The sequence below is a fragment of the Mustelus asterias genome, chromosome 9 (assembly GCF_964213995.1).
Source record: "Mustelus asterias chromosome 9, sMusAst1.hap1.1, whole genome shotgun sequence".
NCBI classification, from domain to species: Eukaryota; Metazoa; Chordata; class Chondrichthyes; order Carcharhiniformes; family Triakidae; genus Mustelus; species Mustelus asterias.
In genome coordinates, this window is record NC_135809.1 from 108,866,607 (window position 1) to 108,893,125 (window position 26,519).

The 26,519-nt window shown below is 40.8% G+C and overlaps 1 protein-coding gene across 6 annotated transcripts in view; it reads left to right on the forward strand.

Moving 5' to 3' along the window:
* LOC144498905 (nucleobindin-2-like) overlaps window positions 1–15,638 on the forward strand; it is a 59,923-nt gene extending 44,285 nt beyond the window's left edge. For 4 of the 6 annotated variants that reach the window (XM_078220785.1, XM_078220787.1, XM_078220786.1 and 1 more), the window contains exons 10-13: window positions 2,607–2,696; window positions 5,989–6,159; window positions 8,194–8,278; window positions 11,415–15,638. In XM_078220785.1, the coding sequence (XP_078076911.1) occupies window positions 2,607–2,696; window positions 5,989–6,159; window positions 8,194–8,278; window positions 11,415–11,515 (447 nt within the window). In that variant the 3' untranslated portion in view covers window positions 11,516–15,638. Of the gene's footprint in view, window positions 1–2,606; window positions 2,697–5,988; window positions 6,160–8,193; window positions 8,287–11,414 lie in introns of those variants that run through there. The other 2 variants (XM_078220790.1, XM_078220791.1) reach the window with 1 other exon arrangement.
* Window positions 15,639–26,519: the final 10,881 nt, after the last annotated feature.

Here is a 26,519-nt window from a genome sequence, read left to right on the forward strand (position 1 = left end):
CATTTTGCACCCTTGCCACCCTCCGTGCTTCCTCCAAGTGTTGTTCAACATGGAGGTGTACTAATTCATCAGCTGAAGGAGGACTGTACGTGGTAACCAGTAAGAGGTTTCCTTGCCCATGTTTAACCTGAAGCCAGGAAACTTCATGGGGTCCGGAGTCGATGTTAAGGACTCCCAGGACAACTCCCTCCAGACTGTATACACTGTGCCGCCACCTCTGCTGGGTCTGTCCTGCTGGTGGGACACAACATATCCGAGGATGGTAATGGTGGGGTCTGGGGTGTTATCTGTAAGGTATGATTCCATGAGAATGACTATGTCAGTCTGATGTTTGACTAGTCTGTGAGACAACTCTCTGAATTTTGGCACTAGCCCCAGATGTTAGTAAGGGGGACTTTGCAGGGTTGACAAGGCTGTTTGTTTTGCCATTGTCATTTCCGGTGCCTTGGTCGATGGTTCATCCGATTTTATTTCCTTGTCGAGACTTTGTAGCAACTGATACAACTGAATGGCTTGCTATGCCATTTCAGAGGACAGTTGAGAGTCAACCACATTGCTGTGGCTCTGGAGTCGCATGTAGGCCAGACCAGTTAAGGATGGCAGATTTCCTTCCCTGAAGGACATTAGTGAACCAGATGGGCTTTTCCAACAATTGACAATAGTTTCATGGTCATCAGTAGACACTTAATTCCAGATATTTTTTTATTGAATTCAAATTGCACCATCTGCCGTGGCGGGATTCGAACCCAGGTCCCCAGAATATGAGCTGAATTTCTGAATTAATAGTCTAGTGATAATACCACTCGGCCATCGCCTCCCCAAAATTTAGTCCGAGATGTTTTAACATTTTGAAATGGTGAATTGCAGAGCTTATTTTGTTCCTTATCCAAATAGTTTTGAGTTGTGTAGGTGAATTGCAATTAAAATAATTTGTTTTAATTATCAAATTACATATTAATGATGATACTGAAATAGATGTCAATGTTCCACCTTTTTGTCCCTTGGAGTTACAGACACAAGCTTGAAGACAACAGGAGAATAACGAACTCACCTAATTCTTGATCAAATCTGATTCTTCAAACTCTCTCAAAACACACCCATTCCTCTGTTGGATCATTCTATTACTTTCACATTAACCAAGTGGGGAAGGACAAATCTTTTCTTCATGTTACACTGCCTTTTAAAACTTCTGCCCCTCACTCCATCATCTCTAACTACAAGGAGATAATTTTTCAAATATTCTTGGCTTCCCTCTCTCCCTCCCTCCTCACACGCAACCCTCACTGCCACCCACTGAGCTCTTGACTACTCCGATTCCCCCAACTCTCTGTAGTTTCTAATATAAAAGCAAAATACTGCAAATGTTGGAATCTGAAACAAAAACAGAAAATGCTGGAAAATCTCACCAGGTCTGACAGCATCTGTAGTGAGAGAATAGAGCCAATGACTCAAAGATCATCCAGACTCAACGTTGGCTCTATTCTCTCTCCACAGATGCTGTCAGACCTGCTGAGTTTTCCAGCATTTCCTGTTTTTGTCGCTGTAGTTTCTGTCTGCCCTCTCCAAGATCATCTGTTCTGTGAAGCTGACTTCTTGCTCTTTTAATCCTTTCCCCATGCAAACCTGGACTACTTTTTAAACCTTAAATCTGCCTCACAAATTCCCTTTCATCTTAAATTTATTTGACCAATCACCCCAGCTCATAGTCTCTTTTCCTAAGATGCATTTTGGTTGGGCTTACACTTCAGTTCCAGCACCAAGACCATCCTGGGTATACTGTAATACCCATATCTAGCTACCCACTACTTCCTTTGATCCCATCATCATTTTTGCATTCAAGCATTAGGCAAACTTTCCTGCATCTGAATGTTGGACAGATTAAATAGAATGTTTGAAGCCCTCATTGTAGAATTTACTCCCTTGTTACTGATTTTTATCCAAGATGTTCTAAACTCCCCTGTCTTGTCTATCAGCAAAATCTTTCTTCTATCTTTTGAATCTCACCTGCCTCTACCCTGACCTCACCCCCTTTTATCACGGAAATCTTTATCCGTGTCTTATAGCCTCTAGACTTGATTTCTTCTGTTGTTGATCTCCACCTTATAGACTCCAACCTGCTAATGGCTCAGTAAAAAATATCTTTTTATACCCAATTTGGTCTTTCTTGAACATTAGCTGATCTACACCATTCTGTCAATGTGCTGAACTTGAATGCCTGACCTTCAGTTTCAAATACATCTTGGCCTATCTCAGCCTCTACAGGCAAACTTTCGCAGCTTGTATCTCCTCCTGCACCATTCTCTTTGCCACTCGCACTTTCTTTTTATTCCTTTCCTCCTGTGCAGAGCCTTTAGTTGCCTTGACCTCACCTTGTGGAACTTTTCCTTGCTGCTTCACACTTGACCTTTAAAATCCTTCTTAAAACCCTCAAATTGTTATTGAACTCTTCCAGCATGGCTCAATATATGTTACATTTTTATTTAAAATTTCCTCTGTAAACTCAGATATTTTATGCTCAACGTACTATATAAATGTAAGTTATAATTGCATTCAACATAGTTTAAGCTATGGATATTGCACCAAATGTAATTTACTGGTCTTTTCAGATTGATAGTAATAAGGATCGACTGGTATCCATGGATGAATTTCTACATGCTTCAGAAAAGAAGGAATTTGTGAATGCAGACAATTGGGAGGTGAGGCGTCAAGTGACACAAGTGGAAAAGATCTGGTGAACTCTGTCATTCGCACCTAATATATTTCGACATGACCACAGCTTTTGATACTCGTCCCAGTTGTTGGGGGTGAGGTGGGGGGGAGTAAACACTCATTCATTGTTGGCATGGTAGCATGATAACTCTGTAGATGGTAGTTCTATTTACTGTCTGTCTGCAATATTGCATTAGTGTTTTAGCCCAGTTTTCATTTTTCCTTCATGCTCTTTACTGACGGCCTTGGGGAAGGAGTAGACTGTTGGAGAATAAAACAAGATGGAAGTGGTACTGCTTGATCACCTGGCTTTCTAAACCTTTATCTATTTATTTATCACAAGTAGACTTATAACAATACAATGAAATTACTGCGAAAAATCTCCTAGACGCCATACTTCGGCACCTGTTCGGGTACACTGAGGGAGAATTTAGCATGGCTAATGCACCTAATCAGAATGTCTTTTGGATTGTGGGAGGAAACCAGAGCACCCAGAGGAAACCCAGGCAGACACAGGGAAAATGTGCAGACTCTGCACAGACAGTGATCCAAGCCGGGAAATGAACCCGGGTCCCTGGAGCTGTGAGGCAGCAGTGCTAACCACTGTGCATTGCCTTATCACCTTTGTTGAAGATGAACCCAGATAGAAATGAGCTTTTGTGTTTTCTTATACCTGTGAATTCATTATTAAGGAGAGAATCGATTTTGCTGAAGCTAAGGAACAAAGGGTGGAATTACATTTCTTGGAGTAGTTTATAGACTGCCACATAATGGGAAGGATGTGGAGGCAAATTGGCAGGGGAATTACAGAGAGGTGCAAATATTATCAGAGTAGTTATAATGGGGTACCTTAGTTACCCAAAATGTAGACTGGGACAGTGGTAATATAAAAGGCGAAGAGATGCAAACTTTTCTAGATTGTGTTCAGGAAATTTTTCTGCAGCAGAATGTGTTCAGTCCAACAAGAAAGGATACACTGTTGAACCCGGGTCTTGGAATTGAGGTGGGCCAAGTAATTCAGGGGGAAGCATTTAGGGGAAAGTAATCATTGTATCATTAGGTTTAGAATGATAGTAGAGAATGACAATGGGCAGTCTAGAGATTGAATAATTAATGGAGAAGAGCTGACTTCAAGATTGGAGCTGGGCAGGATAGATCATAGAAGAATCATAGAAATCATAGAATCGTAGAAACCCTACAGTACAGAAAGAGGCCATTCGGCCCATCGAGTCTGCACCGACCACAATCCCACCCAGGCCCTACCCCCATATCCCTACATATTTTACCCACTAATCCCTCTAATCTACACATCCCAGGACACTAAGGGGTAATTTTAGCATGGCCAATCAACCTAACCCGCACATCTTTGGACTGTGGGAGGAAACCGGAGCACCCGGAGGAAACCCACGCAGACACGAGGAGAATGTGCAAACTCCACACAGACAGTGACCCAAGCCGGGAATCGAACCCAGGTTCCTGGAGCTGTGAAGCAGCAGTGCTAACCACTGTGCTACCGTGCCGCCCGATGGCACAAAATGGAACAAAAGGTTGGCAGGATAAACTGGAGCTACCTTCAAAACAGAAATGGTTTGGGCACAGTCAATGAATATTCCCTCAAAAGGGAAAGGGAGGACAAATAAATCCAGAGCTCCCTGGATGAAAAAAGGAGGGAGGAATTAAGATAAAGAAGAAAATGTTTGCTTCTGACTGATGTCGGGTAGAAAATACAATTAAGAACCAAGAGGAATACAGAAGATTCGGAGGGGAGGTGGTGAAAAAGCATATCAGGGAAGCAAAGAGGGATTACGAGAAAATATTGGCAGCCAACGTAAAGGGCACTCTCAAAGTCGTCTTTAGGCATATAAATCGTAAAAAGTTAATTACAGACCAGTCCGTTTAACATTGAGAAACCATTATTTAGGATAGAATTAGTAGTCACATGGAAAAATGTGAGGGGAAATTGTGTTTAACAACTTGCCACAGTTTAGCAGAGGTAACAGAAAGGGTCATTGAGGGTAATGCTGTTGGTGTGGTGTATATGGACTTTCAAAATGCATTCAATACAGTACCATACAACAGACTTGAGGAAAGCTATGGCTCATTGAATAAAAGGGATAGTAGCAACATGGATACAAAATTGGCTAATGGATAGGAGACAGTAATGTTCACTGGATATTTTTTGGGCTGGAGGAATGTTAATAGTGGAGTCCCCTAGAAGTCGTTTTTGAGACCCTTGCTTTTCCTGATATATATTAATGATCTTGATCTTGGTGTGCAGGGGACAGTTTCAAAGTTTGTGGATGCCCCAAAACCTGGAAGCATTGTAAACTGAGGAGAACAGAGTAGAACTTCAAAAGGACATGAACAAGTTGGTGGAATGGGCAAATAATTAGCAAATAAAGTTTAATGAGGAATAACGCGAGGTGATGCATCTTGGTAGGAATAACATAGCGAGACAATATTAAGCGGTACAATTTTTAGGGGTTGCAAGAACAGAGGGACCTGGTCTATATGTGCATGGATTGTTGAAGGTGGCAGGACAGATGGAGAGAGAATAGTTCATAATGTATATAGTATCTTGAGAGTTATTAATAGGGACATAGAGTACAAGAGCAAGGAGGCTATGCTGAACATATACAAGACACTAGCTGGCATCAGCTGGTGTATTGTATATTATTCTGGATGTTGCACTATAGGAAAGATATGAACACATTGGAGAGAGTGCAGAAGAGGTTTATAAGAATGGTTGCACGGATGCAAAACTTCAGTTATGAGGATAGATTGGAGAAGTTGGGACTGTTCTCCTGGAGAGAAGATGGGGGAAATTTGAGAGAGGTATTAAAAATTGTTAGTGAACAGGACAGAGTAGATACGGAAAAACTGTTCCCACGCATTAAAAGTAACGAGAACGAGCGGGAAAAGATTTAATGTGAATTGCAAAAGAATCAAAGCATTCAAGAGGGCATTAGATGATTATTTGAATAGAAACAATGTGCAGGGACAAGGCAGAGGAATGGCACTGTCACAATGTTTGTTAGGAGAGCTGGTGCAGATAAGATGGGCTGAATGGTCTAGTTCTGCATTATAACAATTCTGTGATTTAATGATTTTAAGAAAGCCAGTAATAATAACCTAATTTGGTTTCAGAGAAAATTTAATTCAAAATATTAATTAATAATCGCTTAACATTTCCTTTCCCATAACCAGTAGCTATTCGTATGTTGGGAAATGCTTGTTAATTTGACTGCCTTGTGCTTTTATTGCATTTTTGTTGTTCAGACTCTAGATGATCAGGAGCTTTATTCAGAAGATGAGCTACAGCAGTTTGAGAAACGGCTGTCTCAGCAGGAGCATGAACTGAGGATAAAATCGGATGATCTGCTGAAGCAACATGAAGAGCTGCAGGTTCAACACAACCAACTCCAGGCCCAGAAATTGGAGTTCCAACAGGTGAACCTCTTGTGCTTATCTAGTTTCCCCTTAAATTCTACTGTCCTATTCACCTCAACTGCTCTTCATGAAAGTGAGCTTCAGGTTCAAAGCATACATTACTGGTGAAGCTATGGTGACTCAGAGGGAATGAAGCTCTTGGCCCAAGATTTCTCGCTGAGCATTAGCTTTGGTCAGCAGAGGGTACTGTTTGTTTTCTAAACTGATGATGTGAAATAGAAAACTCTTCCAGCTAAATGTGGTGCGAACTGTCTCAGGTTATGATATGGAGAGGCTTAGAGGAAGAGAGCTACAGAATTTTAGGGGTGAAGGTATGTATGGCTGCCTTTGGTGGAGTGATTAAAATTGGAAATGTGGAAGTGTTCAGATTGGAGGATTGCAGATATCCTTGGAGGGTTGTAGACTGGAAGAGATGACAGAGCTGGGGAAGGAGAAGGCCATCAAAGGATTTCTCAATGAGGTTGATGCAAAATGTACAAGCGGAGGGAGGTAAAGACACAAGAGCATTTGATTGCTGTTCAAGACAAGAGGGAGGCCTAGTGAATATAAAATCATGCAATGTCACAGCACAAAAATGATCATTCAACCCATTAAAATCTCTGCCAGGATACAACCAGCTCCACTGCCAGCTGCTTCTTGAGGCTGAAGAATAGGAACCTCTTTAATGCTCCTCTAAGGTGTGCAGCAATCCCAAAGTCTCCACAGACTGAGCAAAAGGCAGTCCCTTTGCATACGTCGCCACACAAAAAAAAATAGGAAGCCCACACACTTAAATGTGAAACTGTGCATACGAAAGTTTAATTTTTGTATTCCACAATGTGCCATTGTGGTTTCTATCCACCACCTTGAATACAACGAAGAGACTTTCCAGAGCTTGCAGTTAAGAATCAACAACATGGCTGTGGATTTGGGATCACGGATGGCAAATTTCCTCACCTAAAGGAAGCCAGATAGATTTTTATGGCAATCCAGTCATTTCACAGTGACGGTTACTGATGCTATTTATTCAGATGATTAATTGAAGTTAGTCTGCTCTGCTGCCACGGTGGGACTTTTAGTGTTTCTGAAACATTTGTCCAGGTCTCTAGATTATTAGATGAGTAATATGAACACTATTCCACAATATATGGAATAAATTAACAAAGATGGGCCTAGAGGAGATGTAAATTGAATAGCAGAATCATTACCTATAATGAAATCATTATGTGCTCTAGACTTGTATTTTGTTTCTTTTTCACTTGTTCCATTATAATACCCTTCTGCCTTTCTTCCCCATTGTCCTTTTGACGTTTAATCTCTCCTGCTTTTCCCCCGATCTTGGACCTTACCTTTTTGTTTTTTACCTTCTATCCCCCTTTCCCAGCCTCTGTACTTGTTTAAAAACATTACATCTCTAACTTTTCCAGTCCTGATGGAATGTCATTGATCTGAAATGTTAACTTTATTTATTTGAACAGAGATATTACCTGATGTGCTGAGCATTTCCAGCATTTTTGTTCATATTTCACAAGTCCAACATCCACAGTATTTTGCTATTTGTTAGACTTTTGTCTTTCCATTTATTTTCTATAATCAAGTGATTGCACCAAATTTTGAGGATTGGTTGATATGGTATTATGCAATATCATTCTGTCCTTTCATTTCACCACTTGAATAGTAATAGCCCTCACACATATCGATAGGAGATTCCCCTCTCTAATCCCAACTTCTGATATTAGGCCATAGTACAAGATTCAGAGTCAATGAGAATGTCTCATGTAGGAAATTGCGTGATTGACACACACAATATAGAGAACTATATTGAGCCGATGATATTATTTGCACCATGTATTGGACTTTATTCCTGATCTGGAAGCACTTAAATTATGAAAAATTGAAAAAATATTTCCACGTCTGTACTTACATTCCTCACCTTGATTAAATCCAATTACAGTGCTTTATAAATGTGGGCACGGGATGGGACTTCCAGTTAGCCCAATCACCAAAAGGATAACAAAATTAAGAAGTTAACTTTTTTGATATGAAACCCAATAGGCCGTACAGCAACTGGAACATCAGAAACAGAGCCAGCAGGTCCATCCTCCAGCAGGATCTCATGGAGAACTCCAGTTCCACCAAGGTTTGTAGCTTGCTGATAAGATCAATGTGACCAATAAATCTCTTTTTTTTCGTAACTATGCTTAAATAAAATGGCTTCTTAAATCTACCGTCAAGTGCAGGATTTTTCTTGATCCCTTATTTACATTAGTAAAAACCAATTATTTTGGTGTGAGGGTGGAGGAAAAGATGCCAGATAACCAGGGAAAGAGTAGGGACCGGGGGGCAGCGGGGGGAAGAGAGCAGCAATCTGTGGGTGGAACCAGAGGACATTGGAGTATTGAATGAAAACTTCACATCCCTCGTCGTCCAAGAGAATGAGCATAAAGTTATGAAATTCAGGGAGAGAGACTGCGAGGTTCTTGAGCAAATTGACACAGGAAAGGACAAGGTATTGGAGGTGTTTGCAGGCTTAAAAGTGGACACATCTCCAAGTCCGGATGAATTGTGTCCCAGGCTACTGTGGGAGGCAAGGGACAAGGTTACAGGGTCTCTTACTCAAATTTTTAATTCCTCTCTGGCTAGGGGAGATGCTGGAGGACTGGAGAACAGCTCATGTTTTTCCACTATTTAAGAAGGATTGTAGGAATAAGGGAACTATCAGTCTCATGTCAGCGGTAGGGAAACTATTGGAGAAAATTCTGAAGGAGAGCACCTATCTCCACTTGGAGATGCAAGGCTTAATCAGGGATAGTCAACATGGCTTTGTCAGAGGGAGGTCATGCCTAACAAATTTGATTGACTTTTTTGAGAAGGTGACCAGGTGTGTAGGTGAGGATAGTGCAGTTGGTGTAGTTTAAATGGATTTCAGCAAAGTCTTTGACAAGGTCCCTCATGGGAGACTCATAGAAGGCAAATGCACATGGGATGCAGGGTAATTTGATAAAGTGGATTCAAAATTGGCTCAGTTGTAGGAGACAGAGGGTGATGACAGGATTGACTGGAAGCCAGTGTCAAGTGGTGTACCCCTTTTATTCATCATTTATATAGATGGTCCCCTTTTATTCATCATTTATATAGACAATATAGATGACTATGTGGGTGGTATGATTAGGAAGTTTGCGGATGAAACAAAGATTCACCAGGTTGTCAACAGTGAGGCTGTGTGTCTTGGGCTACAAAAAGATATAGACAGAATGGTCAAATGGGCAGATAAGTGGCACATGGAATTTAACCCTGAAAAGTGTGAGGTGATACACTTTGGAAGGAGTAATTTGACATGGAAGTATTCAATAAACAGCATGATACAAGTTCCGTGGAACAAAGTGATCTTGGCGTGTTTGTCCATAGATCTCTGAAAGTGAAAGGGCATGTTAGTATGTTGGTGAAAAAGACATATGAGACACTTGCCTTTATCAGTCGAGACATATTATAGGAAGGATGTGATTGCACTGGAGGGGGTGGAGAGGAAATTCATCAGGATGCTGCCTGGGATGGAACATATAAGTTATGAAGAGAGGTTGGATTGGCTTGGGTTGTTTTCATTGGAGCAGAGAAGATTGAGGGATGACCTGATTAATTGAGATGTACAAGATTGAGGGGCATGGTCAGAGTGGATAAGGAACAGCTGTTCCTCTTAGTTGAAGGGTCAGTCACGAGGGGACATAGGTTCAAGGTGAGGGGCAGGAGGTTTAGGGGGGATATGAGGAAAACATTTTTTACCCAGAGGGTGTTGACAGTCTGGAATGTGCTGCCTGGGAGGCGAGTTGCCTCACATCCTTTAAACAGTACTTGGATGAGTGAGCACTTGGCACATAACATTCAAGGCTATGGGCCAACTGCTGGTAAATGGGATAGTGGGGGGGTCAGGTGTTTCTCACATATCAGTGTAGACTTGATGGGCCGAAGGGCCTCTTCTGCACTGTATGATTCTATTCCACTCTCTTTAAATGTGTTATGGGCAAGAGATCAGAAACTGTGGATGAGCAAAGGAATTGGGTACGCAATGGGTTTGGATGTTTTTATTCATTTATGGGACATGGGCGTCGCTGGCTGGCCAGCATTTATTGCCCATCCCTAGTTGCCCTTGAAGGGCAATTAAGAGTCAACCACAGTGCTGTGGCTCTGGAGTCACATATAGGCCAGACCGGGTAAGGATAGCAGATTATCTTCCCTAAAGGACATTAGTACACCAGATGAGTTTTTTCGACAATGATTTCATGGTCATCGGTAGATTATTAAATCCAGATACTCTTTTACTGAATTCAAATTCCACCATCTGCCATGGTGGGATTCGAACCTGAGTCTCCAGAACATTAGCTGAGTTTCTGGATTAATAGTCTAGCGATAATACCACTAGGCCATCACCTCCCTTAAGCATCACTAAAAGGTGGTGCACAAAACACTAAGCAAAGGTTATTAAAATGTGGGCCAATATCTCAAGGAATTTGAAACGGAAACTGAGGTAGTGATGCTTCACTTGTACAGTGCAGCAGCTCCCACTAGGTTACTGCATTCGATCTTTGGCATTGCACCATGTGAAGGATAGATCAGTCTTGAAGAGAGCACAGCTCAGATTCATTAGACTGTGAATTTGGCTTGCACCCTTTGAATTGAGAGTATTGTGGGGTGATCTAATTGACTTGTTTAAAATGATAAAAGGACTTGATTGGGGTTAGATGCAGAGAGGCTATTTCTTCTGTTGGGGGAATCCAGAGCAAGGAGTAAAGCCATAGTTTATTAAAAATTGGAATTTTCTTCCCCTAATAGGCTGTGATTTCTTGGTGAGTTACATTTTCAAGATTTTATTTTACTCAGGGTATCGAAGAATAGGGTTTATAGGTGGGTAAATAGTGTTGCGCTACTATAGCCATGAATTAAGTAAATGAAGGAATCCGTTCAAGGTGCTGAATGACATACACTTGTATCTGGGGTCCAAACTGAAAAATCTTGTTCGTGTCACTCAGTGGCAAAGAGAGTTCGGCAGAGTGCAATATTATCACCTGGCTTGTGCTTTTGTCCAATATATTCAGCTTGCAACTGGTTCCAGAAGATCTAAACTTTAGCTGTTATCAGCAATATAGAAGGCCCTTGTGTTGCATATTTTTGCAGTGTTTATTTCCAATTGACCCCTACTTTTTGCAAAAAAAAATTTAATGTCCTAGCTGAATTAATTTGTGTTGCATGTTTCTCTCCTCCCCCCCGCCGCCCCCCAATAGAAACAGAACAGGCAGCTCCTCCTGGGAAGGCTGAAGCTCTACCTCCAGGCCATGACCAAGCACAAGAGTTACATCAACCAGCTGCGCCTGGGCATCAATAATCATCTGTGCCTCCAGGACCTGGGCCAACACAGGGAGTTCCTGTTTGGCTTTTTGGGTCCAAATGATCATTGCTCGAATCCTTTAATTTTTGTCACTGTTTAATCCTGTTAATGTTGCACAATACATGGAGACCACTATGGTTGCAAGTGTTTTGTTCAGGGAGGTTACTGAAACTCTCCTGTGCAGATATTCAGTTATCCAGCAAAGTTGATTTGCTTAATATAGTAAGCAGAACCTTGAACAGAATTACACTTAAAACCCCTGAACTGAGCTTTACTTGTGAATCATAATAGAACCTGGTTTGAACTGGGTTGTGAGCTCTTGGAAAATACTTTCATCCTGTTTTAGGTGTAGCTCTTTTTTTGGGATGTGAGAGAGAATGTTTAGTGTGTGAGTAATTAAGGTTGAGATGGTTCAGAAGATTTGGGGGGGTGGAATCTTACAATTTGTCACGCCGGTTGATCAGCATAGTGAGCAGGTAAGATTGCACGAGAGGAGAAAAATTGGGTTTGCGCCTGGTTCTCGCATCTCGCAATATTACCAGCCCAGTTCTGCTGGCGTAATCAGCCTTGTAATCGGGAAGGATGTGTGGCTGATTTAGATATTTATTACCTAATTTTAATATTAGTGAGCCCGGGACATAATCATCCAGGCTCACTTGCCTTAACGACCTCGCTGGTGGAGGTCCTCATCGGTGAGGACCATGTACGGTCCTCACCAATGGGGACCAGATGTGATGGCCTCGCCAATGGGACTGGAGGCCATTGAAGTCCCCTGGGTGGGTGGGAGCATTGCCCCTTGGGCACTACCAGCCTGGCACTGCCAGCCTGAGACCCTGGCAGTGCTCACCAAGCCATGGCAAGGGGCAGGGCCTGAAGGGGAGGCAGGGCATGAGAGCTCCATAGGAGCTGCGTACTCTGCATCAAGGATTGCCAGAACAGCTATCGACTGTGGGGTGGGGGATGGGGAACAGGGACGGTGATCGGCGAGGATCAGGGTCTGTGACCAACCGGGGCTGGTGATCGGCCGGCTTCCTGATGTGAATGGATGTCCTTCACTCCCCCTACTGGTGAGAATCACATTTTACCTCTTTTTCTAAGAGCCATACAATTGTTTCTGGGAGCTTGCTCAAAAATTGCACGTGATTCTCCCGTTTTCACGCTCGTTTGGCACTTAGAACTTTTTTGGTAAGATCACCTCCCAGTTAATGCATACAAGATGAGAAATTTAAATTAGTATTTTGGGGTTCTAAGTAGAAAGATTATTCATCTTGTATGTGAAGCATTTTTGGTAGAGATTTTAGTGTATGATCACTCTGTTAGTCCAGTCTCACTTTCATGGCTATTCATTGCCAGTTTAGCTAACTCCAGCTCTCAGTATTCTCTCTCATTTTGGTCTTCTATGCCATATCTCCAAAAATGTGTGGATTAGGTTGATTGGTCATGCTAAATTGCCCCTTGCTGTAAGGGGGATGAGCAGGGTAAATACGTGGGGATAGGGCCTAGGTGGGATTTTTGTCGGTGCAGACTCGATGTGCTGAATGGCCTCCTTCTGCACTGTAGGGACTCTATACCTGTGCAGGGCAAAACTGGTGCATGGAAATAGTTAAGTGCATTAATATCAAATTTCCTGCACTTTTGGGTTTTTGGGTCTGCAATGGATGACATGGTCAGCGATGTTTTAGAATCATTATTTCAGCTGCAAGATGGGGAGGGGGGGGGGGGGGAGGCGGTGGGCAGTGACGACTTTTATGTAAATGGATATACTTTCAAGATTATTTTTTAAAAATTGATTTGTCATTGTTGATGGATTTGGAGGGAGTTTTGGGAGTGCTGCTTGAAATTGTGTCCAGTTGTCCCGATACTTTGGTGTTTCCTTTTAACCCCTGATTTGCTGCTAAGGTCTGTCAATACCACAGGCACTCTGCCAGCCTGAGTGCTGGAGGCAATCCACTTCATGAAAACATTTTGAGATTGTCACTTCCGCAGTTGAGCTTAAATTCATACAAATGCCATGACTGATAGCCAAATCAGTTGATAACTAACAAACACTACAAAATTATTCATGGATTTTAATGAATTGCCAAATCGCAGTTACTGATTCAGCAACTGCCAACCACATTCATTTACTCCATAAAATAAGTTGACTAATATTTCAAAAAAGATTAATTTAAATTTTAGGCTAAAGTTAAATAGAATAAATGCTCAATGTCGAATATGGGTGTTTTGATGTTGGACATCCTTTTCTCATGAACTTGAAGCAAGTTGTAAGTTTTGAGTGTTTTAGATATGTAAAGGAACTCCAGCATTCAGTGGCTAGCAGTAAATTATCAATGTACACGATAGAACCACCTATGTACAAGTGTTATTAAAAGTTAAATATATGATCCATTTTAAAAAAAAACATGTTTGTAAGTGCACCATTAAAATCTAATAATTTCTTGTCTGTATTCAGAGAATACTGCAAATTAAGAATCGCCCAATGATTTATTTTAACAAGTGCAACATGAGAAAGATTCAGAAAATAATTTTTGGAGTAAAAATCAAGCAATTGTAATACTAGTGGATCTGTATTCAGCCAAGGCAATGTGTGGGAGTCAATGCCAATTTGCCTTCACTGGCACAGCTTGGGTTACTTAAAACTTTTCTGCCATTATGGGAATGTAGATTGCTCTACTTATAATGTCCAGGTATTAAATGGGCAGTAACAGATATTTGAATGTTGCATTTTACCATGTGTAAGCTGTTGGTAGAATAATGCTGAAGACTTGAATGATTATGGATTGACTTCATTTTAACATTTACAGATCTATTCAAATTAGGAAGTTGTAGTTCTCACTGCATTTCCATTTTGACAAACGAGTTGTCTTAATGGACCTGATTGTTTAGCTTGAGATCACTTGTGATTCCTTGCTCATCATGTTGGATTGAAATGTGCCATTTTGAGGAAGTGTCAAATGAAGTCCAGATACTCTGCTGTACCGGGAAACTAGAATGAGGCTGACCTCCTCATACGGGCACATAGAGAATAGTGCTAACTTAAGTCTGGAAGTCCTTCTCAATGGAAACTGCTGCAATGATGGCCAAGAAAGCAATTTTAAAAAATATATTTCAAAGTTATGAATTATTGAAATTTGCTGCCAAATCGATACGCTGTCATTAGTGTGAGAATCAGCCTTTGGTGAGGGAGCTCCTTTTGGGAGCAGAGGAACCAATAAGTTGAACACAACAGGAGGTTGAATTCATAGTTCACAACACAGGACTTTTAATTGTTTCCAGGAATTTAAATTTTCCATTTTTTTTGAGGACTGAGTGATGTACTGGTTTGCTTCTAATCTTGAAGCCTGGACTTCGGTTCATCCGAACTGCAGACCTGTTGGCCACTGAGAATTCTATGTGAAATGAGTTTGACAATTTGACTGGGTTTCTAGTAGGTGTGGATTCACAGCAAAGATTTGTCCCTACTGTGACTCTAATTGGCATTCTTACACAATGATGGATGTGGGAAATACAAAATGTTATACATTCAGTGTTCTTGGGTGCCTTTGTGCGAAGATATTATTGGTGGGACTTCAAGGGGAGCTCTATTCTGATTTATCTATATTGCACCCGACCTCGGAATGCTTAATGTTGGCACTGAGTATCCAAACTTGTAAAGTATGAAATACCTTAGCACATCCCTCACCTTGATGAGCATAAAATTCAGCATACATTAAGAAAATGCTGTTTGTAACTTGGAATAGAAATGTCCTTCAGTTTAATTGTGTATTATATTCAACATTCCTTGCTTTAATAAGTGCAATGTTTCATTGTCTGCTCACTCACCAAGTACAGCCTGTCCAAAGAGATCCCTTTACCAATGCTGTGTGTACAGGTATTCCAATTGTAATTTGAAATCGGTTAAGCATTAACATCCAAACTTAAGTTCATTGTCAGCCCAGAAGGTATCTGTTCTGAGAACATATTTTATGTGTTGCAGTTGTGTTGTTATTTTAATATTGTACTGTTTTTATTTTGTTTTATGGTGCAATATTTGTAGATGAAAATGTTTCGGTTCTTTATTAATTTCTTTGTAAGATTTGGTTTATAAAAGAATTGCATTTGGGCATAAAGCAGAATATTTAAATTACTGATGTGTTTCCTCTTTCTTATTTGAGCCTGTCCTTGAGACATTGCTTCATTCCTCCTTCAGTAAATGTCTCTCACCATCAGTAACTTCTAAACTTTTTGGTTTTGGCTACTACGCAGGGCAATCAACATGATAAATGGGAAAAAATAATTTACAAACAGAGCTAAGCTATTCCGTGATCAACAGGTCAGAGCAAAGATCTATAAAGCAACCACATTTGTTGGTGATGAACAACTAGGCAAGTAACAGGAGACAATTCTGAAAATCTCCATCCTCAACCATGGTGAAATACACTACGTGAGTTTGTGACAAAGCTGAAATGGTTGCAGAAGCCTTCAACCAAATATATTGAAAGATTATCTAATTTATTAGCACATGAGATTCCTACCATTGCAGATACCAGTGTTCAGTTGACATGATTTAATCCAGATTAAAATCCATGTTGTGGGGCATAGGTAGGAAATTGGAATTGAGACCATAACCAGATCAGTCATGATCTTATTGAATGGCAGACCTGGCTTGAGAGGCCAAATGATCTGTTCCAGTTCTTTTGTGACATTAAGCTGCTAGTAATTGTACTAAGACAAGCAGTAATGCTGAATACTCATGCAGTATAACTAGTTGCTTTCCTAACCCAGCTGATTCGGTCTGCTCACGGTGTTGACTTCTGCAAAACAATATGGGAGTCTATTAAAAAGTGGTATATCTTACTTAGTGAATTACTTTGCTATCCCCTCAAAAATCAGTAAAAGGATGGAAAGAGTAATTAATAAGGCATTTAATTACGCCTACTTAGTAATAACCTGCTCACTAATTTGCTCTGAGCTCCACTAACATCTCTTTGCTCAGTGAAAGTCACATCCAGTCATTGATGCAAGATCCTGGATCTGGCATCAAGGAGCCAAAACAATACTGAAATGATGTGGGACAGTCAAAGGGAAAAGCTTTTAATGGTTCATGTCTTAATCAAGAAAAATAACTTGTGTTTATAAGAATCTAGTGTTATCAGAGGCTGGTTACCAATGAAACACACTTAACCTAACCATTTTCAGTTGCTTCGGTGACTTTTCTTTATCAAAGAGCCAAGATGGTTGTGGTTTGCTCCATTCTCAGATAATGAAGCAAATCAAGCAGGCTTACGGCAGACCTTGAACAAGTTTAAGATAATAAGTTTGTATGAAAGGAAGCCCAGCCTTTCAAGAACACCACCATCATTGAAGCCTCACTATTCACTTTCTGGGGGTTACCATTGGCTGTTTGTAAAATTGAGTAGAAGAATAGTACAGAAACCTAGCGCTCTGTAATAAGTGCTCACTTTAATAAATCCTCAAAGCCTATCCATCGTCCACAGGTATCAAGTCATTAAAAAGCCCAACGTTAATGTGAAAGGATCCTGCCAATCATATTACCTTACACTTGAGGAATGGACATTTGGGCAAGTTCAGACAATGAGAAAAAACAGGTCATTTTGTTATGGAGGGCATTCGGGTCAAGCTCAATTCTTTTCTTATCCAAAATTGACAATGTCCTGTAGAGGGCATTGTAGAGCAGTAAAGCGATGCTGACTACTTTCTAGGCCATTATTTCTGTGGCTAATCGCAATGTCCCATTATCTCCTAACAGATAAGGGATTGGACCTGGGACCCTCCTGGCCTTGTATGATTCATTGCCACATTTTCTCTAAGCCATTGCATAATCTTGGAAGTTCCACTTTTTCACATTTTAAAAAATAATCTGTTGCAGACACAACAGTCTTGGAACACTTTAATGAATATTCAATAGATGTAAACTACATGGTTCACCATAATATTAACACAACAATGAATCTTTACTTAGAGCATGATGCTACCTTAATTCAAAGAAGTCTGGGCACCATAAGTGATCCAGAATCTCCATATTACTTGTGTCTATGCTTGTCTCTGTCGGATCCAGCATTCCAATTTTAGGAGTACTAAGCTTGTTCAGGTCTTGCTTTGATAACATTTCCTGACAAACTGCCTTGATACGAGCAAATCTAATATTTGCGGTGGAAATCAAAATCTGTTACACCATGAATAATTTTGCTCAAGTTTCAAGCAATAAGGCACTAACGTAATCAATGCAAGTGGCACTTGAGCTGGAGAATATCATTCACATATCTATTTATTTACGCCAGCGAAGGAATGTCAGAGTGCATTTTAAAATTTTTGACCGAGAATATGTGGTTTGATTACAGCATAGCTCAGAATTTTTAGTGCCAATAATGGCAACATGTATAGCATTTGTGGAATTAAACACATTGCGTTCTGCTGCTGAATGGCATGACTCCTCCTCAAACTCATCCTGAGTCTCAATATCAGAGGATGTGGCTCACTCCATGAGATCATGCTCAGCCATGACCTCCCCTCTCAGGATATGTAAGGCATATTAGGCCATGGGGAATAGTGAGACATAGGCTGCAGAATGTTGCAATGTCTAAGCATCAAAATCTCATTTTGAGCGGAACACTGGTCTGCCCAGTGATAGCCTGGTAGATGTGTGGTTTGTGTTGTAACGCATCTCAGCGTCAGTCTGTGGATTTCTCATCAGTGGCATGAGCCATCGCTTCAGCAGGTGTCGATCATCTCCAAGAAGCCATCCATCCAATGTCTGTGGTGGACAGAAGGCCTATGGCACGGAGAAGTTTCTAAAGATGTAAATGTAACTGCTTCCTGTAAAGCGGGCACACGCCTGCCCGATCTTTTGACAATGATCACACACAAGATGGACATTGATGGAATAAAAACCTTTACGATTGACAAATGACATGATGGAGCTTTGGTCACATGAGTACAATAATCCAACAATATACACAAAGCCTCTGGCTCTTTCAGCCTAAGATCATCAATGGTGAATTAGCTCAAATTATTGCTTGTTTAAACAATGATCTGCGACTATCTCTATGCGATGGTGAATTGAAGCTTGAAATATGGTACAAAGGTCCCTGGCTGGTTCCTGGAATGCCTCAGATGCATAAACAATCGAGACCGCAGTCACCATGTGAGAGACAGAGTGTGGCCACCGTTGCAATTTGAATGATCTTCCCCAGCCGGCAATTCACAAAGTTCACTGACTTCCTGGAGAGATGAAGTGCTCAAAAACACTGGCACTCGGAGCTGAAGATAATATTTCCTTTGCCTGTAGACTCTCTTACATGCTAGTGTCTGATCCTACCACAAACTAGCTGTTGTTGTCGGTCTTGTTCTGGCCCTTGCACAGCAGTAGGACCTTTACCTACCTGGAACACAGGACATAGCTGATCCTGATTAGCTGACCTTCCCTGTCTGTTTCTTCTTACTGGAGGAGTTTCCTCTGATGTTGTGCACAATCCCCATGGGACCAGCAGCCTCTGGGTTTCTCTGCTGGAGTCCTCGCCCTCTTCTATAGCCCTGTCTCCAGGCTTCCTTCCCTATCATTCTCTCCTGATTTGTAAAGTCAGCCTGTAAAAACTGAAGAAATAAAATCTGCTTACAACCAAATGCTGCCACTTTAGCTGCCGTTACATGCAGCCATGGTCCCATCTGGTCCGTTTTACCTGCCCTTGTGCCACATCATACGTGGCATAAATCACTTCCAATGCTTTTCCCACGCGACCACTGAGAAATGGATTGAGTAACATGAAATTGCATTTAATCACCTCTTTAAGAAGCTCTATAGCCTCCCCATTGTGTTTTTTAATCCAAAACAGCAGGCAGGCTTCCAATTTCAAATTTCCATATAATCAAAGACTGGTGGGGTGGTATTGGGCCAACATCATTACACCATATTTTACACAAGAACGGGGTAAGTAGACCATCTGATTTGTGCCATAAAATAAGCCCACAGAAACATTGAATCTGAAAGCAGGATCATATTTTAATGACTTAAATGACCGGCACGGTAGCACAGTGGTTAGCACTGCTGCTTCACAGCTCCAGGGACCTGGGTTCGATTCCCGGCTTGGGTCACTGTCTGTGTAGAGTTTGCACATTCTCCTCGTGTCTGCGTGGGTTTCCTCCGGGTGGTCCGGTTTCCTCCCACAGTCCAAAGATGTGCGGGTTAGGTTGATTGGCCATGCTAAAATTGCCCCTTAGTGTTCTGAGATGTGTAGGTTAGAGGGATTAGCGGGTACATGTGTAGGGATATGGGGGTAGGGCCTGGGTGGGATTGTGGTCGGTGCAGACTCGATGGGCCGAATGGCCTGTTTCTGCACTGTAGGGTTTCTATGGTTTCTATGACTTACATTTACCTCAACCTCCACTTTCATCCTGGAAAAGTAAAGTGAATGTTCCAAAATCGGAGTGCTCTGCACATCGCATCTGGTGCTCTTTCATAGAGGATTTCTGTATTGGTGGGTAGAATGCAGTTCTCAGGGTTGTAAGATTTTGATTACTTTCAAGAGATTACAAAATGGTTTATAATGTAGAAATTATCATGCTGAAAAGCAAATTTATATTTAAAAAAATTTTTTTTTTTCCTCTACCACTAACTAAAACAGGTGATGGAGATGCCATCATTGGACTGGGGTGGGCACAGTAAGAAGTCTCACAACACCAGGTTAAAGTCCAACAGGTTTATTTGGAATCACAAGCTTTCGGAGCACTGCTCCTTCATCAGGTGAGTGGAGGTAGGTTCACATCGTACCTGATAAAGGAGCAGCGCTCCGAAAGCTTGTGATTCCAAATAAACCTGTTGGATTTTAACCTGGTGTAGTGAGACTTCTTACTGAACTAAAAACAGGTAATTGTCACTCTGTTTTCTGTTGAAATTTTGACATTTTTTAACCATACTGTTATTTTCACCAAATTTCTCTCCTCTCTTCAAATTCCTACTTCTTCCTGTATCTCCTGAAGCCGTTTATACTTTATTGGGGTATGGTGCCAGGTACCACCTTGTCTTTCAATTGAGTGGTTACTGTTCATGCGTACTTGCATTTAAGCCATGACTGTGAAAGTTTGCAGGATATTTAACCATGGAGGAAATCACAGTAGATTTTACTCTTGCCAAAACAGGTACTTGCTGCCCATCTTTTTGTGCTTGTTGATAAAGAAATCAGACCCCAGGCCCAGGCCCAATGCAATCACTTTCAGAATTCGAATGGTCAGCTGCTGGCAGGATTTGAAGAATGATTCCATACATTTTGTAAACTCAGGAACATGTTTGACAGGTCAATTCTAATTCAAATGAAAAAAGGGACCTTTTTATTCAAATTGTCTTTAATCAAAGAAGCTAATAAAACTTATGTATAGTCCTTCCCACCTACATGGTAGCTTCTCCACCCTTCTCCTCTCACTCTCACAGAACTTCCTCCATTCCATTTCCTCAGAATGTGGCAAAAATCACCTTCAAATACAACGCACGGCATTTCCACCAATTCTGTTTAACTAACTGGCATGATCTAATTTTGCTGGTTGGACTATATTTAAAGTCTTTTGGCACTCACGTGGACCCTACCAAGTGATAAGCCTCCATGGCGCTGTTTGAGGAAGGCTATGCAATTGATGATACCATAGCTCTATATTTAAGAGCTGCAGTCTGATATAGCTTGATAGAATGGTTGCAGCAATGAAGCAGACCATTTGTCCCAGCTCTTTGCAAGAGCAACTCAGTTAGTTCCACTCTTCTGCCCTTTTCCTGCGGTCTTGCAATTTCCTTCTCTTCAGGTGCTTATCTAATTCACTTTCGAAAGCCACATTTGAATCACACACTCTTGGGGAGTGCAGTATAGATTCTCGCCACTTGTGTTAAAAATGTTTTTCTTCATGACACTTTCTTTTCCAAATCACCTTAAATTGGTGTTCTCTGGTTCTCTTTCCTTCTGCCAATAGGAACAGTTTCTCTAACCACTTTGTCTAGACTAGACCATTCATGATTTTGAACATCTTGAACAAAGCTCCTCTCAACCTTCTTTCCTCGAAGAAAATTGAATTTCAAACTGAATCCTCAATTTCTCCAAACTATCCATTTAACTGAGGTATCTCAATCCTGGAACCATTCTTGTAAATCTTTTCCGCGCTTCAACACTTCACTTCCAACCTAACGTATAGGATTCAGAATTGGACATGTACTCCATTTGAGGTTAAACCAGTGTTTTATAAAGTTAATCGTATCTTACTTGCTTTTGAACTCTATTCCACTTGTGAATTCCAGGGTCCTGTATGCCTTTTTAACACTTTCTCAACCCTTCCTGCCACTTCTAATGATTTATGCACACATGTTCGCAGGTCTCTCTATTCTTGCATCTCTCCTAAAAATGTATCTTTTATTTCATTTTGCCTCTCCTCATTCTTTCTACCAAAATGTTTCACTTCACACTTCCCCATATCAAAAGTCATCTCCTGTGTCTTTGGCCATTCCATCAGCTTGTATATGTCCCCTTGAAGTCAATTTGTGAATTCTCTTTATTGTTCCAGTGTTACAGAAACTATACTACATAAGATTATGATTGGGTTCCAATCTCTGCAAATGATTTCATTATGTTATTGCAGTATGCTGCTAAAGGAAGGGTGGGGGTGTCACATCTGGAGCATATCCTGATCAACTCAGACCAGCATAGCTCCTCTTCATGGCTGATGCATCCTGGAATCATTAAGAAAGCTATTGTTCTTTGTGCATTTCTGACTTTCTAGCCAAATAATTGACCTGTGTTGAACCATATAAGAGGTTGCTTTTACCCTTTTGAAATGTAGTTAGGCAGATAGCTTACACTCCCACCATAGACTTACATGAGTAAAGACGTGTAATCTGTTCTACAGAAATAGCGAGCCTTTGGAATACTGAGCTAATAGAAGTTAATATAAACTGAAAGTAAATGCCATCGATGGTAGATTATGTAATGGTGCCAGTCTGAGGAGATAATAGATTATTGTAACATAAAGTCAGGAAAACTGAGGTGTGGCCACACTAATTGTCTGTGCTATCTGCGAGTATCTCCTGTTAAGCTGTAAGAGAAGCAAACTGCATCTAAATATCTCATTCCGGTCAGAGCAACAACACAACAGAGAAAAAGAATCTCAATCTAAATTTAGAGATCTTGCATCACTTGCAGATATTGTTGCTAGATTGAAGACTTCTTTCACGTCTTCTGTTTCTGTGGAATCGAAGCTGTGAAGAACAAAACCATTCATTTATTAAACATGGAATTATTACTTTGTCCATCTTCAAATCTACTCCCTGGCAAAATGTCTAGCATCAATAAGCTACTCAATTAGAGAAGTCCACTGCAGTCCTTGGTTCCCAAGTGTAAACCAATGTTCATATGCTGATTGTCCGAAAGATATAACGCAAGTGATCCTGGACTGGTTTAAGAAATGAGTGTAAATATAAATTCATGTTTTTCAACTGCTGTTAATGTGTTGTTGTGGTGTCAAATCTTCACTGTACCTGTGAGGACAAAGTCATCTTCAGCGGATCAGCTTAATGCAACTTCCATTCAGGGCTCTTTATTTTAAGATCATGCAGTTGGGATTGATGTATATATGGGTTGCACTGGATTAAGGTTTTCAGGGAATCTTACCTTTCTGTTTCAATCCACCCTTGTGCTCGGAGTCTCCGAGTCTGTTGAACAAGCATACTGTTGTTTAATGTTCCTTAGAAGCTGAAAGAAGCTCCTGCTGATGTCCATCATTTTAAACACCTAAGGAGCAATTGTATAAAATATATGCTCTATCTTTCATATAGGAACCTTGGGGTTTCACTGGAGTAAACTTCAGCATTTGCACTTTTGTAGGAACAGAACCCTGGTCACTTTGTCCATCTTTTTCTGCTCTATGTTTTTTTTTGGTTTTCTTCTTGTGATCTTCAGTTTTCCATCGATTTTAATATTCCCCACCTCTGCCTTAAAATCTCATCTTCGCTTCTTTTAGGCAAAAACAAGATTAATTGTGAACAGGAAGTGGGACAAAACTACTTCACTTGCTCTGAATAGCACAGTGATTTTGTAAATGAGTTTGTGTAATGTTTATTATCTCAATGCTCAGGAAAATTGTAAATATGTTCTTTTGGCATTGGTTCAGAATTTAATTTTAAATTGCCAGGAGAGTTTTGCAAACTTCCAAAATGGAAAGACACTGCACCAGAGCACCCATCAAATCCAGTGCACCTGTGCAGGATGCTGCACTACTGATTCTGTGGCAGAAGATGGACATTTTTTGAAATTGTCGACCTGCCTACAATCCTCAGTCCCTGTCCATTTAGTTTGTCACAGAGGTTTGTACACTTTTCCTCCATGAGAGAGCCAGAACAAAGTTACGATGTTACCTGCGTTTGGGGAACTGCATTCACAGTCATTCCAGCTTCTTTTCAGTACTCTATTCCACATGCAAAATGTGGATCAAATCCACTCAATATTTCTCATGTCTGTGCTTGTTCCTCCTCACCTGCATTTTTAAAAGCCCTTTCTGACAATAAACCTACACAGCTTTTATACTGAGTTCATCTGTGATGAAATTGTGAACATATACTTTATGTGACACTTGTGTGAGAGGCCTGGTTAAATGTTGCATTTGAGACATGATGGAATGTGTATCATTGTTGTTAACCATGTTAAATACAAAACTTTTAATTATAATCACTTAAGCAAATTAACAGTTCAGAATAGTGTCCTGTTTTCATGGCATAATCCAAAAACACAATTGTTGATATTAATTGCCCTTTATTTTGATAGAGTAACTACTTAACAGAACAAGACTGCTCACCTTATACAATTTAACAAGCAAATTAGAATACCGTTGGGAAACACAATAAAAACATATGAGAAAATAAAATGAATGCACACATTTTCATCTTCAATCCCAGTGTTTTTGAGGTACACAAAACCAATATCACGGGAGGCACTTAAGAGCTCTGTGGATATTCGTTCCATTTCAATGACCGAGGGTTCAGCTTTTCCCAAGCCGAATAAGCCAAAATCAACCACTTTAATGCTCATCTTATTCTAAGGGTTCTCTCTTCTTCAGAGCTTTCAATGAATAAAAGTAGAACAAAAATGATTTAAATAGAATTGGCTAAAAGTAAAAATTGAACTAAGTTTGCTTAGGTTAAAAATATAGGTGGCACAGTAGTTAGCACTATTGCATCACAGCGCCAGGGAGCTGGGTTCAATTCCAGCCTTGGGTGACTGTTGGAATTTTCACATTCTCCCCATGTCTGCATGGGTTTTCTCTTGGTGCTCTGGTTTCCTCCCACAATCTAAAGATATGTGGGTTAACTTGATTGGCCATGCTAAATTGACCTTTAGTGTCAGGGGGTTAGCAGGGTAAATACAGGGGATTATGGTATTGGGCCTGGGTGGGATTGTTGGCAGTGCAGGCTCAATGGCCTCCTTCAGCACTCTAGAGATTCTATGATTAATAAACTATAAATTCAACCAGATCTATCAAAAATTGTCACTAAATACAATGTATGAGAAATTGGGCTCAGTACCACTTGTTTTTTGAGTGCTATGAATGCCCTTAGAACTCCAAAATGGTTTCTGCAACATGTGTGTTTACTTGTGGAGTGAAACACATGGGACATCGTATTGGTGTAGATGTTAGCATGCACATGGAATTTCCATCAGAAGTATGGAAAGGCGATAGGTCACAACATCAATTAATAGGTAAAACTGACTGATACCTCTGCTCCCAACCAAAACTCTCTCTTAACCTCACACAATTGTGTACATGTTCAGTAGCAGGAAAGATCCCTTATCAATGCTATTTAAAACAATGAACTACTTGCTGGTTAGCTGCATCTGGTTATTGATACAATTCTACAAATGTTTGGTGTGTTCTACCGTTGTTTTAAGATGCAAAAAGGTCTACAGTGAGCAATGTGACAAGTGCTGAAGGACTTTTTGCTGACTTCAATATTTTTGACTTAGAGAATGAACACATGCAATGCAGAATTGGACAAGCTTCTGGAAGAGGGAGGAGGTGAAGGAGGGTGTGGTAAGGTCTCCAAGCATGGAACTATGTCTGCTAAAGGTGCTTAGGAGCAATTCTCTAATCTGATCCTCAATGAAGAACAATGGCTGGAATTTACCTGCTGCAGGTTTCCCCAATGGTTCATGGGGCCAGCGAGCCACTATAATCTCTGTTCAAATTGGCGTGAAAGACTGGAAAATTCCAGCCAATGTGCGAGATGCTTCAGTAAGATCATCCTCATTGAAATCTCCCACCTGCTGCACTCACAACTACAACCTCAGAGCTGGGCTTGGGCCACATTATCAGTGGAAGCAAATCTGACCACGGCTATGAGTGTTTATATGTCTGGCATGTTTCAAACTGGAGCTGGAGATATTTGACAATATCTTACAGTTTGTATTCCATTGTTGTGTAAGGCAGAGTAAATGCAGGACGTCACTTGGATTGCAGGTTTAACCGTATAGCATGATGCCATTGAACTCATGCACATTGCTTCGAGACTGCTGCATGTTCATCTGAAAGTAATTGTCCTCCCTCAAAGTCCAGCTCAAGTGTGACCATACACAGAGGTCAATGCCCACATCCTGGTTGCAGTCATGATGCCTTCATTCTGTGGCATTTTACTATGTAGCTATGAATGCAAGTCATATCACTTCATAGTTTAACAAGCCAGTCACCATCCTGACTTTGAAATATATCACCATTTCTTTGCAGTCGCTGGGTCAAAGTCCTGGAATTCCCTCCCTGACAACATTGTGGGTCAACCCACAGCATGTAGACTGCAGCGTTTCAAGAAGGCAACTCACCATCACTTCCTCAAGGGCAACCAGAGATGAGGAATAAGTGCTGGCCAGCCAGCAACATCCATGCCCCACGATTGAATAAACAAAAACAATAAGCCCTAACACAGGATTGTCAGAGAATACAAATCAAAGAGTAAATCAGCAGATATGGCTGGATGCTACAAAAATAA